The 14,939-nt window shown below is 37.5% G+C and overlaps 1 protein-coding gene across 2 annotated transcripts in view; it reads right to left on the bottom strand.

Annotated features, from left to right (window-relative positions):
* Nucleotides 1–244: 244 nt before the first annotated feature.
* The window catches only part of LOC131983729 (neurabin-2-like), a 52,483-nt gene continuing 37,788 nt past the window's right edge, over nucleotides 245–14,939 (bottom strand). For both annotated transcript variants that reach the window (XM_059348512.1, XM_059348513.1), the window contains exons 8-15: nucleotides 14,425–14,529; nucleotides 13,198–13,333; nucleotides 6,824–6,967; nucleotides 5,935–5,988; nucleotides 5,596–5,727; nucleotides 4,058–4,155; nucleotides 3,869–3,965; nucleotides 245–2,928 (exon numbers count right to left, since the gene is read on the bottom strand). In XM_059348512.1, coding sequence (XP_059204495.1) covers nucleotides 2,875–2,928; nucleotides 3,869–3,965; nucleotides 4,058–4,155; nucleotides 5,596–5,727; nucleotides 5,935–5,988; nucleotides 6,824–6,967; nucleotides 13,198–13,333; nucleotides 14,425–14,529 — 820 coding nt within the window. In that variant the 3' untranslated portion in view covers nucleotides 245–2,874. The remainder of the gene's footprint in view (nucleotides 2,929–3,868; nucleotides 3,966–4,057; nucleotides 4,156–5,595; nucleotides 5,728–5,934; nucleotides 5,989–6,823; nucleotides 6,968–13,197; nucleotides 13,334–14,424; nucleotides 14,530–14,939) is intronic.

Here is a 14,939-nt window from a genome sequence, read left to right as displayed (position 1 = left end):
TCCTTTATTCATTTTTTAATAAAATCCCTTTTTGTGTCACTACGCTTCTAATGCACAACATGGGTCAAAAATGACCTATATCCATTATTTAGCTAAGTAGCTTACTAAGCTAACTACTCAGCTAACTTCTTGGCTAAGTATTTAGCTAAGTAGCTTGTTAAGCTAACTACTCAGCTAACTTCTTGGCTAAGTATTTAGCTAAGTAGCTTGTTAAGCTAACTACTTAGCTAACTTCTTGGCCAAGTAGTTAGCTATGTAATCATACAAAAACGTTTTTTCTTCATGAAGTATGAGAGGCAAAATGGAAATAATAATCTTTCGTTATCAATAACAAGATATTTAAAGAATTCTTGGAATATCCAATCATAAAATAAGTTGATATCAAAAGATAGAGCACAGAAACACTCAGCAAGAATTATATAACATGGGAAATGAAGGCGGGTCATTTTTGACCCATGTTGTGCATTAGAAGGGGTCAATATGTTGTGCATCAAAGGGTTAATCCTGTTCTTTGTTGACTACATGCAACAACAAATTGTAGGCTACACCGTTAGCTGCAGCGTTAGCACCGTTAGCATAGCTGCAGGCTATGCTAACGCCATGTTGAGAGCTCTGGATTCCACTGTTGGAAAGTAACAAAGTACATTTACTCAATTACTGTACTTAAGTACAATTTTGAGTTACCTGTACTTTACTTGTACTACTTCTATGTTATGTAACTTTATACTTCTACTTTACAATATTTGCTTCAAAATATTGTACTTTATCCTCCACTACATTTAGCTGACAGCTGTAGTTACTTTTCAGGTCGAGATTTAGCATTTAGCAAAAAAAACCATGAAACATATAAAATTGTTTTTAATATTTTAACAGTATATTAAGTATTTAATTAGCCCAAACCTTATAAAATTAAAATGCTGCTTACATAAATCAGCATCAATACTCCAATAATAATCCAATATTATATTTAGAATATGTATAACAGTGGGTCCATTCTCCATAACGAGTACTTTTACTTTTGAAAGTAAAGTTTTGAATGCAGGACTTTACTTGTCGTGGAGTAATTTCACAGTATGGTATTAGTAATTTACTGCTGAATTCCGTGTACAGCCACTTTAACTGAATTTTCTCATGAAGCCCTGGCTCATTAAATTATGCATAAGTGCAAGAATATTCAAAAAGATGGCATATTTACTTCTTTTTGTGTGACTCTGGAGAATTTAATCCATGATTATCCTGAAAACCAGGATGTTGGTGTGCATGTAAACCCACAGATACTGTAGTAAACACCAACAAATATACACCATTAGAAGCTCTAGAAGCACATGAGACTATTCACACCCTGTTTGCCATTGATGTTGATAGAAAAGAGATGAAATAGACTGAATCTGGACTACTGAACCAATTCGTAGTCGTTCGGCTCATTGCGCTGCCTTACGGTGTGTTCAGACCGGACGCGTAGCGAATATTTCGCGCGACAAGATTACATACAAAGTCAATGCAAACACGCGAATAGACGTAAATTTTTGCCGGCGGCGCGAATCGCGGGTTTCGCGCGACGCGAATGCCGCGATTCACGTGGATGTCGCTGCGCGAATGAAACAACGCGAATTCGCGTGAGTTCAATAAATTCAACTTTGGCGAAATATTCGCGTGACGCTGTGTCGGGACAGCCTATCAGCGTTGAGATTCTGGACGACAGTGACGTCATGCATCCCAGGAACCCGCCTATTCCGGAAAAATGGAGGTTGTGACAATGTGATTTCAGCTATCTGTTGTAGCTACTTCTCTACAAAGTTAGCATTAGCATTAGCAGACTTCGCCGGCCGGCATATTTATCTTAAATTCGCAAGTTATTTACTCGCGCGAGTGACGCGAGTAAATTCAACTAGTAACGCGACGCGAAAATTCGCTACGCGTCCGGTCTGAACACACCGTTACACTTTGATATCAGACCCACTTAATTGCTTAAGCCATTTAAACACTTTTAAATACATGTATAGAATATATACAAACAGTATGCCACCACAGCACAGACCTGAAGAGCCTCTGCCTGATTCCTTCCATCGCTTGCAGAGAGTTACGCTAGAAAAGAGAAAGGCTAGGGTGGGTGATCCACAGATATTTCACAGTTTTTGTCGCTAATCGTAAATTTGTCGGCCATTGTGTTTATTAGTTAACTTTCACTTGGTGGCTATTTCCTTTCAAAGTTTGTGTTCTGTCTTTTAAAAATGGCCATTTCTCCGTCTTGTTTTGGATTCGAATGATCATGTGACATGTGAAAAATGTGTCCTCTTCATTAGAATCCAGTCCAAAACAAACCAAAAAAAAAAAAGAAACGGTTCAGCAACCACCGAATTCAAAAGTAGCATCACAACAATCAAATGGTTGACCAATTGATTGACCTTTTCTTGTTCTGGTTTATTCTGCGTTTATGCCCTCTGTCGCTCTATAAAGCACTTTGTGACAAGCCTGTTCAATAAAAGCGCTTTTTTGAAAAGAAATCTGGGTAAGATACTGTTATTGAAGAGAGGAGAAGTCAACACCGATCATCCATAAATAAAGCACAGGTTGTTGAATGTGGTTTCCGTGTTGATTGCCAAGCCGGTTGCCAGGAAGACACACAAGGAGGATTGTGGGTATTACAGAGGGAGCAGGCAGACTGAGCTCTAAGCTGCTGATGTCACATGAGAGGTTTCTTCTTCTTCTCTTTGAATGTCGCCCTCTCTTTTAGAAATGTCCCCCCCCTCCCACTACCTGTCCGTGCAGTAAATGGTTGATTGGAATAAAATAGAGCCCAACAGGTCAGGATGAAGGCAGAGCTCCTCCTCTTCCTCTTCCAGTCTCAGACAGGAGGTAAGGAGTAGCAGCAGTCTAGGAGGGGTTGGGGGTCTTCAGGGCGTCCACTTTGGTCTCCAAGTCTGTAATCTGGGAGAACAACAACACGGTGGAGGATTATCAACAACCTGATAGTTGATGAGAGCAGCTATTCTCAACCTTGGGGTCCCAGCGAGATGATTTCTGGGGGTTCAAATCATTTTGGAAGTCAGTTCTGTCTCCACTGTGTTAAAGTGTTCATGTGTTCATGTGTTTTAGTCTTTTTGGTCATTTGTGTCTTTTTTTAGTCATTTTGTGTCTTTTTTGGTCAATTTATGTCTTTTTTTATGGTAATTTTGTGTCTTTTTTTATCATTTTGTGGTCAATTTGTGTCTTTTTTGGTCATTGTGTGTCTTTTTTAGTCATTTTGTCTTTTTTTGGTCATTTTGGTTTTTTTTTGTAATTTTGTGTCTTTTTTGGTCATTTTGTGTCTTTTTTTTGGTCATTTTGTCTTTTTTTAGTCATTTTGTGTCTTTTTTGGTCAATTTATGTCTTTTTTTATGGTAATTTCGTGTCTTTTTTTATCATTTTGTGGTCAATTTGTGTCTTTTTTTGTAATTTTGTGTTGTTTTTTTTGTAACTTTGTCTTTTTTTACATATATATATATGTATATATACACACGTGTATATATATATATATATATGTATATATATGCATATACATATACATATATACGTATATATATGCATATACATATACATATATACACACATATATACATATATATATACATTTATATATATATATATATATATATATATATATATATATATATATAGTGTGTAATAGTGTGTAATATATATATATATAGTGTGTTGAGATATCGACTGAAATTAGCATGCTAACCAGCTAGCCCCCCGCCGAGTAGTTATCAAAATGCAAATATAAACAGATAAAGCTGGAAAACGAGGCAGCGGAAATGTTTTCTGTGGGAAGTTCTCATACGCTGACACACAACTCTCTCTTTTTTAATATAAGCATTTTACTCACTTTTTCCTGCAGGTTGTCCGCCTCCTCTTTATGTGTTGCCTCGCTCTCTTCTTGAGCTCGGCGCTGAGCCGTCTCCTTCTTCAGATACTCGATCTCCCTACAAAACACACACACACACACACACATTAAAGTTCTGAGCCTCTAACGGTTTCTCTCCAACCTTTAATGTGTCTCTCCTTCCTTCCTTACTTCTGCTGGTACTCTTTGATCAGCCTCTTGGCTTTGCTGTATTTCCTCTCGAGGGTTTGGTACTGAGCCTGGGTTTCCTTCAGGTGTTCATCCACCGCCTGGAAACACACAAACACACTGTCAGCATGAGAAAACAACAACTTTTGGGAGATTATAAACAAATTTGTCCAAAGAGCTAACTTCTTGGCTAAGTATTTAGCTAAGTAGCTTGTTAAGCTAACCACTTAGCTAACTTCTTGGCTAAGTATTTAGCTAAGTAGCTTGTTAAGTTAACCACTTAGCTAACTTCTTGGCTAAGTATTTAGCTAAGTAGCTTGTTAAGCTAACCACTTAGCTAACTTCTTGGCTAAGTATTTAGCTAAGTGGCTTGTTAAGCTAACCACTTAGCTAACTTCTTGGCTAAGTATTTAGCTAAGTAGCTTGTTAAGCTAACCACTTAGCTAACTTCTTGGCTAAGTATTTAGCTAAGTGGCTTGTTAAGCTAACCACTTAGCTAACTTCTTGGCTAAGTAGTTAGCTAAATAGCTTGCCAAGCTAACTACTTAGCTAACTTCTTGGCTAAGTAGTTAGCTAAATAGCTTGCCAAGCTAACTACTTAGCTGACTTCTTGGCCAAGTAGTTAGCTAAATAGTTAGCTTAGCAAGCTACTTAGCCAAGTAGTTAGCTATGTAATCATACAAAAACGTTTTTTCTTCATGAAGTATGAGAGGCAAAATGGAAATAATAATCTTTCGTTATCAATAACAAGATATTTAAAGAATTCTTGGGATATCCAATCATAAAATAAGTTGATATCAAAAGATAGAGCACAGAAACACACAGCAAGAATTATATAACATGGGAAATGAAGGCGGGTCATTTTTGACCCATGTTATGCATTAGAACAGTAGTTCTCAACCTTTTGGAGTCGCGACCCCCAATTTAACATGCATGTTGTCCGCGACCCCCGCTCACTGAACACAATCTCACATGCACAGTTTGGATCACCCAAAAAAGAAACAAAATGACCAAAAAAGAAACAAAATGACCAGAAAAGACACAAAATGACCAAAAAAAGAAACAAAATGACCAAAAAAGACACAAATTGACCCCAAAATGATAAAAAAAGACACAAAATGATCAAAAAAAGACACAAAATGGACTTAAAAGACACAAAATGACCAACAAAGACACAAAATGACCAAAAAAAGACACAAAATGACAAAAAAACAAACACAAAATGACCAAAAAAAGACATTAAGTGACCAAAAACACATTAACACATGAACACTTTAACACAGTGGAGACAGAGCTGACTTCCAAAATTATTTGGCGACCCCCAGAAATCATCTCGCGACCCCATTTGGGGTCCCGACCCCAAGGTTGAGAATAGCTGCATTAGAAGGGGGGTCAATATGTTGTGCATCAAAGGGTTAATCCTGTTCATTGTTGACTACATGCAACAACAAATTGTAGGCTACACCGTTAGCGTTAGCATGAAAAAATGTGTCGTCCATTCAGGTCTGATAGCTGCCTCCTTGTTTCTGATGTTTTATTACCTTACACAAGGACTGCGCCTCCATCCAGTAACCTTCCAGTTTCTCCATCCTCTCTTTGCTGTCCCGGATGTTTTGCTCCAACTGAGCACGCTCCATCCGCCAACGCAACTTATCCTGCTCGGCGTGAGCCAGCTGGAGGTAAGGGGAGGGAGTGTGGGAGGAGGAGGTGGAGGAGAAGGAGAGTGGGAGGAGGAGGTGGAGAGCGTTAAGTCATCGTTCAGCCAGCAAAGACACTGATGTGATGCTAGTGTACATTCTCCTCTGCAGTGTAAGCTGAATGTTGCAGTGCTTTTTTTTTTTTATTTCTGCATGTTTAGAAGACAGTTAAAGTGTTCTCACCTTCCTCTTCAGCAGCTGGATCTCTGCCTGGGTCACTGCATGCTTGATCTGCAGCTACACACACAGAGACACAGTATAAAAACTAAATAATTGAAGAATTACACTATTAGTCTAGACGGAATTGTCCAAAAAGTGAAAGTGAGGAGCATTTATGGGTACAAGTCAGGAACCGGCCTACTTTACTTATTTTAAGGGTGCTGAATCAAAAAAAAAATGGTTCCCAAGCGAAATTTTGAGTTTTTGACTCTCATTTGCATATCAAAATGGCGGCCAAATTGCCCATCTTGCTCAGTCGTTGGACTATTTTCCCCAAGTTTTTTAGATGAGGAAATTAAGTTTCTAGATCTATAGTCTAGAGTCAAAGCAAGGATATAGTGGAGGCTCAGTGTCTTTATATATATATATATGTATATATATATGCAAAATATCAACTTTTAAGGTGAAATTAAGCATTATTTGTGTCATTTTTTTAAGGCCGACATAAATATTCAATCAATATTACTTTTAAATGTTCCAGTTGATATTTTGCATATATATATATACATAAAAAAGACACTGAGCCTCCACTATATTCTTGCTCTGACTCTAGACTATAGATCCAGAAACTTAATTTCCTCATCTTTGATTGCCTACTTACAAAAAAACTAAGGGGAAATGGTCCAACGACTGAGCAAGATGGGCAATTTGGTGGCTATTTGATACAAATTAGAAGGTCAAAAACTCAAAATTTCACTTGGGAACCATTTTTTTTGGACTCAGCACCCTTGAGATCTGTAAGGTAGGCCGGTTCCTGACTTGTACCCATAAATGCTCCTCACTTCTTATAGAAGGCCTTTATTCTGAAATCCGTCTAGACTATATTAGTCAGTATCCAAATGATCACAGGTACCTCCTTGAACTTGTGGGCCAGCTTCTCGGGGTCCAGCTCCACAGGAGACAACATGTCCTGGTTCTCGGCCAAATCGAAAACCTCGATGGAGTTTGGGAACACCGGACTCATCTCCTCTTCCTCGTCTGTCGCATATTCACCTGTCTGTAGGGAAACAGCACAGGTGAGGTGAGGTGAACAGAAAAACAGAACATTTGTTCATTCTAGGACTGTCAGTTGCTTAAAAGAATTAGCTTATTAAATTATTAATCCCACAACACTTTCAGGCATCTGGAAAATTGCACCCAAGGATGAACCAGACTTGTGCAAGTCCACAATTCTCTTCCTGATATCTTGGTTGATTTCTTTTGACTTTCCCAGGATGTCACACAAAGAAGCAGTGTGTTTCAGGTGTGCCTTAAAATACATCCACAGGTGTGTCTCCAATTAACTCTAATGTTGTCAATAAACCTATCAGAAGCTTCCAAAGACATGACAGCATCATCTGGGCTTTCCCAAATGGTTTCAAGGCATAATAATGTTAGTGTATGTAAACTTCTGACTTTGAAGAAAGTCATAAAAAATTATCTAAAAAACAAGTTGGTGAGTTGTTGTTACTTATATCTTTAAGTTGGGGTTCAAAACAAGGGACAATAGTTCTGATAACTCTTATTTCTTTGTTGTGAAATTTGGTCATTAGCGAAAGCTAGCGGCTTACTGATGCTAGCGGCTAACTGATGCTAGCGGCGCTGCTTGTTACAGCTACAAGAGTAGCCATTAGTGTATCAATGCTAACTCAAAATTGTGGTCACAACATTAGCTGACATTCATACCGGACTTTGAAGAAAGTAATAAAAAATTGTCTAAAAAAATCCTTCTCTCATTATTCTGGAATTTAGCAAATAGAAATAATTTTGGTAATCCTAACGGACCTAAAACAGGAAAAGTGATTGTCTGATTTCATGTCAGACAGTGAGAAAAAAAAAGCATATGTGTCTTTTTATATAGTGTATGTAAACTTCTGGTTTCAACTGTAGATGGACATACTGTTCAGAGGCCAACATTTACATATAAACAGACTTTTTAAAATTGGTCTTTTGTAATTTTCAAATTTGTTTGAGACATTGAATTTTAGGTCTTCATTAAATGTAAGTCATAATCATTATAATTAGAAGAAATTACCTAAATTAATATATGAAATGTTTCATTCTGTGTGTAATGGATCTATATAATGTTTTATTTCTATTTTTTGAATTGAATTACTGACATAAATAAACTTATGACAGATGCACCTGTATTTTTTTTTAACTAATAATTCGCTATTAAGTATGGTCTAATTCAGTAGTTCTTTTTGAGTCGCGACCCCCAATTTAACACGCATGTTGTCCGCGACCCCCGCTCACTGAACACAATCTCACACGCACAGTTCAGATCACCCAAAAAAGAAAGAAAAATGACCACAAAATGACCCAGAAAAAGACACAAAATGACCCAGAAAAAGACACAAAATGACCAAAAAAGACACAAAATGATGCAGAAAAGAAACAAAATGACCAAAAAAGGAAACAAAATGACCAAAAAAGACACAAATTGACCAAAAAAGACACAAAATTACCGAAAAAAGACATAAATTGACCAAAAAAACACACAAAATGACTAAAAAAAGACAAAATTACCAAAAAAAAGACTAAAAAAAACCAACACAAAATGACAAAAAAAGACACAAAATGACTAAGAAAAGACACAAAATTGTGTCAGTTAAGCTAAAGCATTTGACACTAACTGGTGTTGTAGACGATGGATAAATCAGAAAGCGATGCCGTATTAAGTTGCTAACATAAAGCTAAGATTAGCTTGCTGACAGCAAACTTGTCCTTTCTGGTAGACAAAGTGCTAATATAATCATTATATGCTTAAATAACACAATTTTATCTATCTATCTATGCATTTTGTTCGTGTTTCAGCCCATGGTTGTATATTGTGGCACCTCTTTTCCCATTTTTGGGTTAGCTGGGAGCTAGCAGGAAGCGGCCCACTTTGCTCTTCAGAAACCTCCAGGTGACGTCACAGAGACTACGTCCACATTTATGAGTCTATGAGTGAAACCAGACAAAGTTCAAACTCCCACTTCCACTCCCTTCTCTCTTCATAAATTGCTGTATAATCTCATTCGGAGGAGTATGTGTCATCTTTAAGGGTATAAATAGCACCCGGAGCCTGGAGCAGACCACATTAGTATGGAATTACAAATGAAGTGAAAAACATTCAGCCGCTGCCTGTAAAAGTCTTCCATCAAAAAGATTCACACAATCAACTCCAGCCTGCTCCTCATTCCTCTTCTACCTCACGGAGGTAATTAGCTTCATGTCTTTCAGGCTGAGAGCATCTTTATTGCTGTCAAACATGCATTAAGTCAAATGTAACACTGCAGTTAATATATCGCTCTTTAATGTAATGACCTCGCTATCTCGTCAGCTCTGGTTACACTCGCCACCGTGAGACAAAGACAAGCTGCAGCAGCTATCTGACCACTTTTATTATGAGGCATCAAACTGGCGAGCATGCAGCTGTCTACGTCAGCTATTCTCAACCTTTTTGAGTCGCGTCCCCCAATTTAACATGCATGTTGTCTGCGACCCCCACTCAGTGAACACAATCTCACACGCACAGTTCAGATCACCCAAAAAACAAAGAAAATGACCACAAAAAGACACAAAATGACCAAAAAAAGACACAAAATGACTAAGAAAAGACACAAAATGACCAAAAAAGGAAACAAAATGACCACAAAATAATCAAAAAAGACACAAAATTACCATAAAAAAAGGCATAAATTGAACAAAAAAAAGACATAAATTGACCAAAAAAAAGACACAAAATGACCAAAAAAAGACACAAAATGACCAAAAAACCCCCCGAAATGACCAAAAAGACTAAAACACATTGACATGATTTGGCGACCCCCAGAAATCATCTCACGACCCCAATTGGGGTCCCGACCCCAAGGTTGAGAACTACTGCTCTACGTTAATACATCCTCCGCTGAACGCCGTCTCTTTGGATCTCACTGGCTGCTAGAAACTCAGATTAGTGAAGCAGACTTTCTTGTTGATCTGAAGCTTCTACAGTGAACTCTTTTGAAAGTCGTTCTCTCTCTTTGGGCCATATTTGGAAAAGTTCAGAATGTCTGTGTGTGATGTGGTGAATCATAAAGATTGGCTGGTAAGGAAACACAGAATAATTGTGTTATTTTCTTGCATGCTATACAGTTTAAAAACAATATAAAAAATTGTGATAATAATCGAGATCAGACGATATGAAAAAAAAAATATCATGATTATATTTTTTTGCCATATGTTCCAACCCTCGCTGCTGTGACCTCGAGGATAATCACATCTTATAAAACTTATAAAACTACAAACTAGAGACCTAGAGTATTCAGAGGATAGATCTCATATGTATATTGATTCTTTGGTTGGTTCTCAGCAGTTTCCAGAACAGAAGTGCTTGCCATCCAATTGATGAAAATGCAATTCTTACAGAAATCTCCAAAATGAAAAAAATTTTTAAAAAAAGAAGAAGAAGTTTAATACCAAATCAAAGCATGGATTTTCTGTGGTGTTCCTCAGGATCTTGGTGACTTATTTATTTTATTGGTATTTATTCCGTATTATTATTACTTATTTGTATTTTGGTGGTATTTTTCAAGTGGTAAAATTAAGCATCAAATCTCCTGGAACAACGTGTGAGACATAATTGAGTATGTAATGTTCTCTACACTTCACAATGTATTTAAAGTTAGTGAATATTTCTGATTTATGACTAGAATATTTTGACATACAGTGAGCTGATAATATATCTCTGTTGACATTTGATGTCCAGCAGCCCTCTAAAGGAGGCAGAATGGTTTAAACTCTCTTCATGTCATTATAAGTCCCTACATTCCCAGATTAACGGGGACATGGTGTTGACGTCCTCAGTGGTCGGTGTTCCTCTGGTGAGAAGGAATGACGGTAACTTTCAGTCATGACTTTAATCAAACTGGACAGAATAATTCACTGTCTGGTTATGCTGTAATTACATTCAGCCCACCGGCCCTGGTGCTGCAGAGAATGGAGCGTGCTACTGCAATAATCAATTATATTTTTTAATTGGTTAATAGACACGGTGGTAACCCTCCTGTTATGTCAAATCGACCCATTTCAAAGTTAAAAAATCTAAAAAAGAAACTTCTTCTGCTTGGTTTAATACGTGTCATCAACATATAAAGTGAAAATGCTCATGTGTAAAGTGTGATAATGCAGGTGTTATGACTTGTTATTTGTTATTTTGATATGTAATTTTTTTTAAATAAAATGTAAAATAAAATAAAAAAATAAAAAATCAAAGTCATGTAAAACGATTGTATTTTATATGTAATATTTTGAGAAAAAAGTTTATAAGATTAAAGTGGCAAATCTATGAGAAAAAAAATGCGCAGATTTACGAGATTTAAAGTGTTCAATCTGCAAGAAAAAAGTTGCCTTTCCCCCCACTTTTTTCTCGTAAATCTGCGACTTTTTTCACTCAGATTCACCACTTTAAATCTCATAAATCTGCACATTTTTTTCTCGTGGATTTGCCACTTTAATCTCGTAAACTTTTTTCTCAAAATATTATTTTCGTATGTTATTTTTACACATTCTGGCTGTATGTAATATCCTCCAATATTCTCTAGGGTTGAAATTTGGAATTTGCAAGTATTTCAATGAGTGCCCTATTAAGGGTTAAAGAGGTGAATCTGGGAGAAAAAAGTTGCTTTTTCCCCACTTTTTTCTCGTAAATCTGCGACTTTTTTCGCTCAGATTTGCCACTTTAAATCTCTTAAATCTGCGACTTTTTTTCTCGTAGATTTGCCACTTTAATCTAGTAAATTTGCAACTTTTTTCTCAAAATATTACAGAGTACGACTGTTTCTTGCAGAAATTCATCAGAAAATTCCCCAATTTTTTCATTTTTACATTGGAGGTGAAGGTGAATAAAGTTAATATTATTATATTATTATCATACTGATTGGTCAGATGTCATGGTGCCTGATCTTTGCTGATTAGCTGGAAGAAATCCATGTGGTTCTACGACCAAACAGAGAGAAACGTGGACCTCATTTAGATATCCACTGAAGTTACCAAATATAGTTCTTCGCCCAATAAAGGGTTAAAGAAGTAAAAAATAAAAAATGAAAAATGAACTACAGGCCCTGTTGAACAGTTGAACAGTTCATTATAGCGCAGAACCATCTGTTACCCTCTCTGACCACCAGGTGGAGGAGCTGGACTGAGTTTGAAAGTCGAGGCCACGTGGTGGCACCAGACCGACATTTTGTCACACACACACACACACACGCACACAGACGCACGCACGCACACACACACGAGCACGCACATGCACACGCACACATACACATGCACGCACACGCACGCACGCACGCACACACACACAAACACACGCACGCACATGCACACAGACACACAGACGCACACACACACACACACACACACACAGACGCACACACACGCACACAAACACGCACACACACACAAACAAACACACACACACACGCACGCACACACGCACACACACGCACGCACACACAAACACACACGCACGCACACAAACACACACACGCACACACACACATGCACAAACACACACAAACACACACACACACACACACACACACACACAAACAAACGCACACACACACAAACAAACACGCACACAAACACGCACACACACACACACACACACAGACGCACACACACACACACACATGCACACACACAAACACACGCACACACACACAAACAAACACGCACACAAACACGCACACACAGACGCACACACACACACACACACACACACACACACATGCACACACACACACACACACACACACATACACACACACACATGCACACACACACACAGACGCACACACACACACATCTCCCTCTTGTCTCTCTCAATTACTCTTTTGATGTCCTGCTGCTTACGAAGGCTCATAAGCTGACACAGCAGCACTAGCTGAAGATGCTCTGAGTTAATAAACGTGGCTTCAGAAAAACAGCTTTAAACATGAACAGTGCAGCTCCTGAGGTATAGACTAGTATATATATATATATATATATATATATATATATATATATATATATATATGTATATATATATATATATATATATATTTATATCGGGTGATCAGATCGCTGTGTTTCCTCTATTTTGGTTGTTGTATTCATAAAAATGTGATAATAGTTTTTGGAGTCTGTGTTAATTGAACAGGTAGATATTTTTTATAAATACCACCAAGTGCATCATGCATGAAGTCACATTATTTGTTTGTTTGTTTGTTTGTGTACCTCCTCATCATCGTCCATGTACTGCTTGTATCTCTGCTCCATCATCTCTCTCTGCCATCTCTCCTGCTCCAGAGTCTGCTGGATCAGCTGAGCCACTTCACTCTGCTCCCCCGGCTTCTCTCGACCAATCACAAAGCTGCAAAACATTCAAAAAACCCATCAGTCACGTTAACGATCCCAAACAATTCATCATAAAACTGAAAAAATTCAAAAAGCACGGCAAACCTGAAATTGAAATTGACATTTGTACATGCACAAATCCCAAAGCATCCAAATGCATCAAAAATAAATCAGAAAAATTCACACCATACCAACTGTGAGAACATAAAAAAAATCACAAACCTGATAATTTAGCATATACCAACCAAAAGCCTGAAAAATATGCAATTTATATTACAAATCTGCAACAAAAAAAACCTACATGGCTTTAAAAAAGAACTAAATATATGAATACACAGGCTTTGATCTGAATATGCCAATATAGTCTAGACGGATCTCAAGGGTGCTGAGTCCAAAAAAAATGGTTCCCAAGCGAAATTTAGAGTTTTTGACCTTCTAATTTGTATCAAATGGCCACCAAATTGCCCATCTTGCTCAGTCGTTGGACCATTTCCCCTTAGTTTTTTTGTAAGTAGGCAATCAAGATAGGGGAAATTAAGTTTAAGTTTAAATTTTATTTTTTTTATTTTATTGCTTTTATTTTTCTACTATCATTCTGCTCTTTCGTGTTGATTTTAAGCATGAATGAACATGTACATTCTTTATTTTTGTATGTGAACGAAAGAAAAAAAAACCAATACAGAGAAGTTTGAAAAAAAAAAAAAATTACACAAATAATGCTTAATTTCACCTTATTTTTTAAGGCCGACATAAATATTCAATCAATATTACTAAAAAGACACTGAGTCTCCACTATATCCTTGCTCTGACTCTATACTATAGATCTAGAAACTTAATTTCCTCATCTAAAAAACTTGAAAAAAAAAATAAACTAAAGTCCACTGACTGTGCAAGATGGGCAATTTGGCCGCCATTTTGATATGCAAATTAGAAGGTCAAAAACTCTAAATTTCGCTTGGGAACCATTTTTTTTGGATTCAGCACCCTTGAAATAAGTAAAGTAGGCCGGTTCCTGACTTGTACCCATAAATGCTCCTCACTTTCACTTTTTGGACAATTCCGTCTAGACTAATATAAAGTGTGTGTGTGTGTGTGTGTGTGTCTCACCTGACGGTACCACAGGTGTTACGGAGGACGGAGGCGGCGAGGCTCTGAGTGACCCCGACCAGGCTGGTCCCATCAACCTCCACGATCAGATCGTTGACCTGGATCCTGTAAAAACACAGACACACAGACAACAAACTGTATGTGTGAAGTTGAACAGACACGAGGAGAAAGGACAGTAATCACCCCTAGCAACAGTCTGCTTACTCCATCTTCCTATTTATAGACCAATCCAGCGGCTGATTCCTGTCTTGTGTTCTCAGCCGTTACTTCGTGGAACTAAATATACACTACCGGTCAAAAGTTTTAGAACACCCCAATTTTTCCAGTTTTTTATTGAAATTCAAGCAGTTCAAGTCAAATGAACAGCTTGAAAGGGTCCAAAGGTAAGTGGTGAACTGCCAGAGGTAAATAAAAAAAGGTAAGCTTAACCAAAACTGGAAAATAATGTACATTTCAGAATTATACAAGTAGGCCTTTTTCAGGGAACAAGAAATGGGTTAACAACTTAACTCTAT

The sequence above is a fragment of the Centropristis striata genome, chromosome 13 (assembly GCF_030273125.1).
Source record: "Centropristis striata isolate RG_2023a ecotype Rhode Island chromosome 13, C.striata_1.0, whole genome shotgun sequence".
Lineage (NCBI taxonomy): Eukaryota > Metazoa > Chordata > Actinopteri > Perciformes > Serranidae > Centropristis > Centropristis striata.
This window is presented reverse-complemented; position numbering and strand designations above follow the sequence as displayed.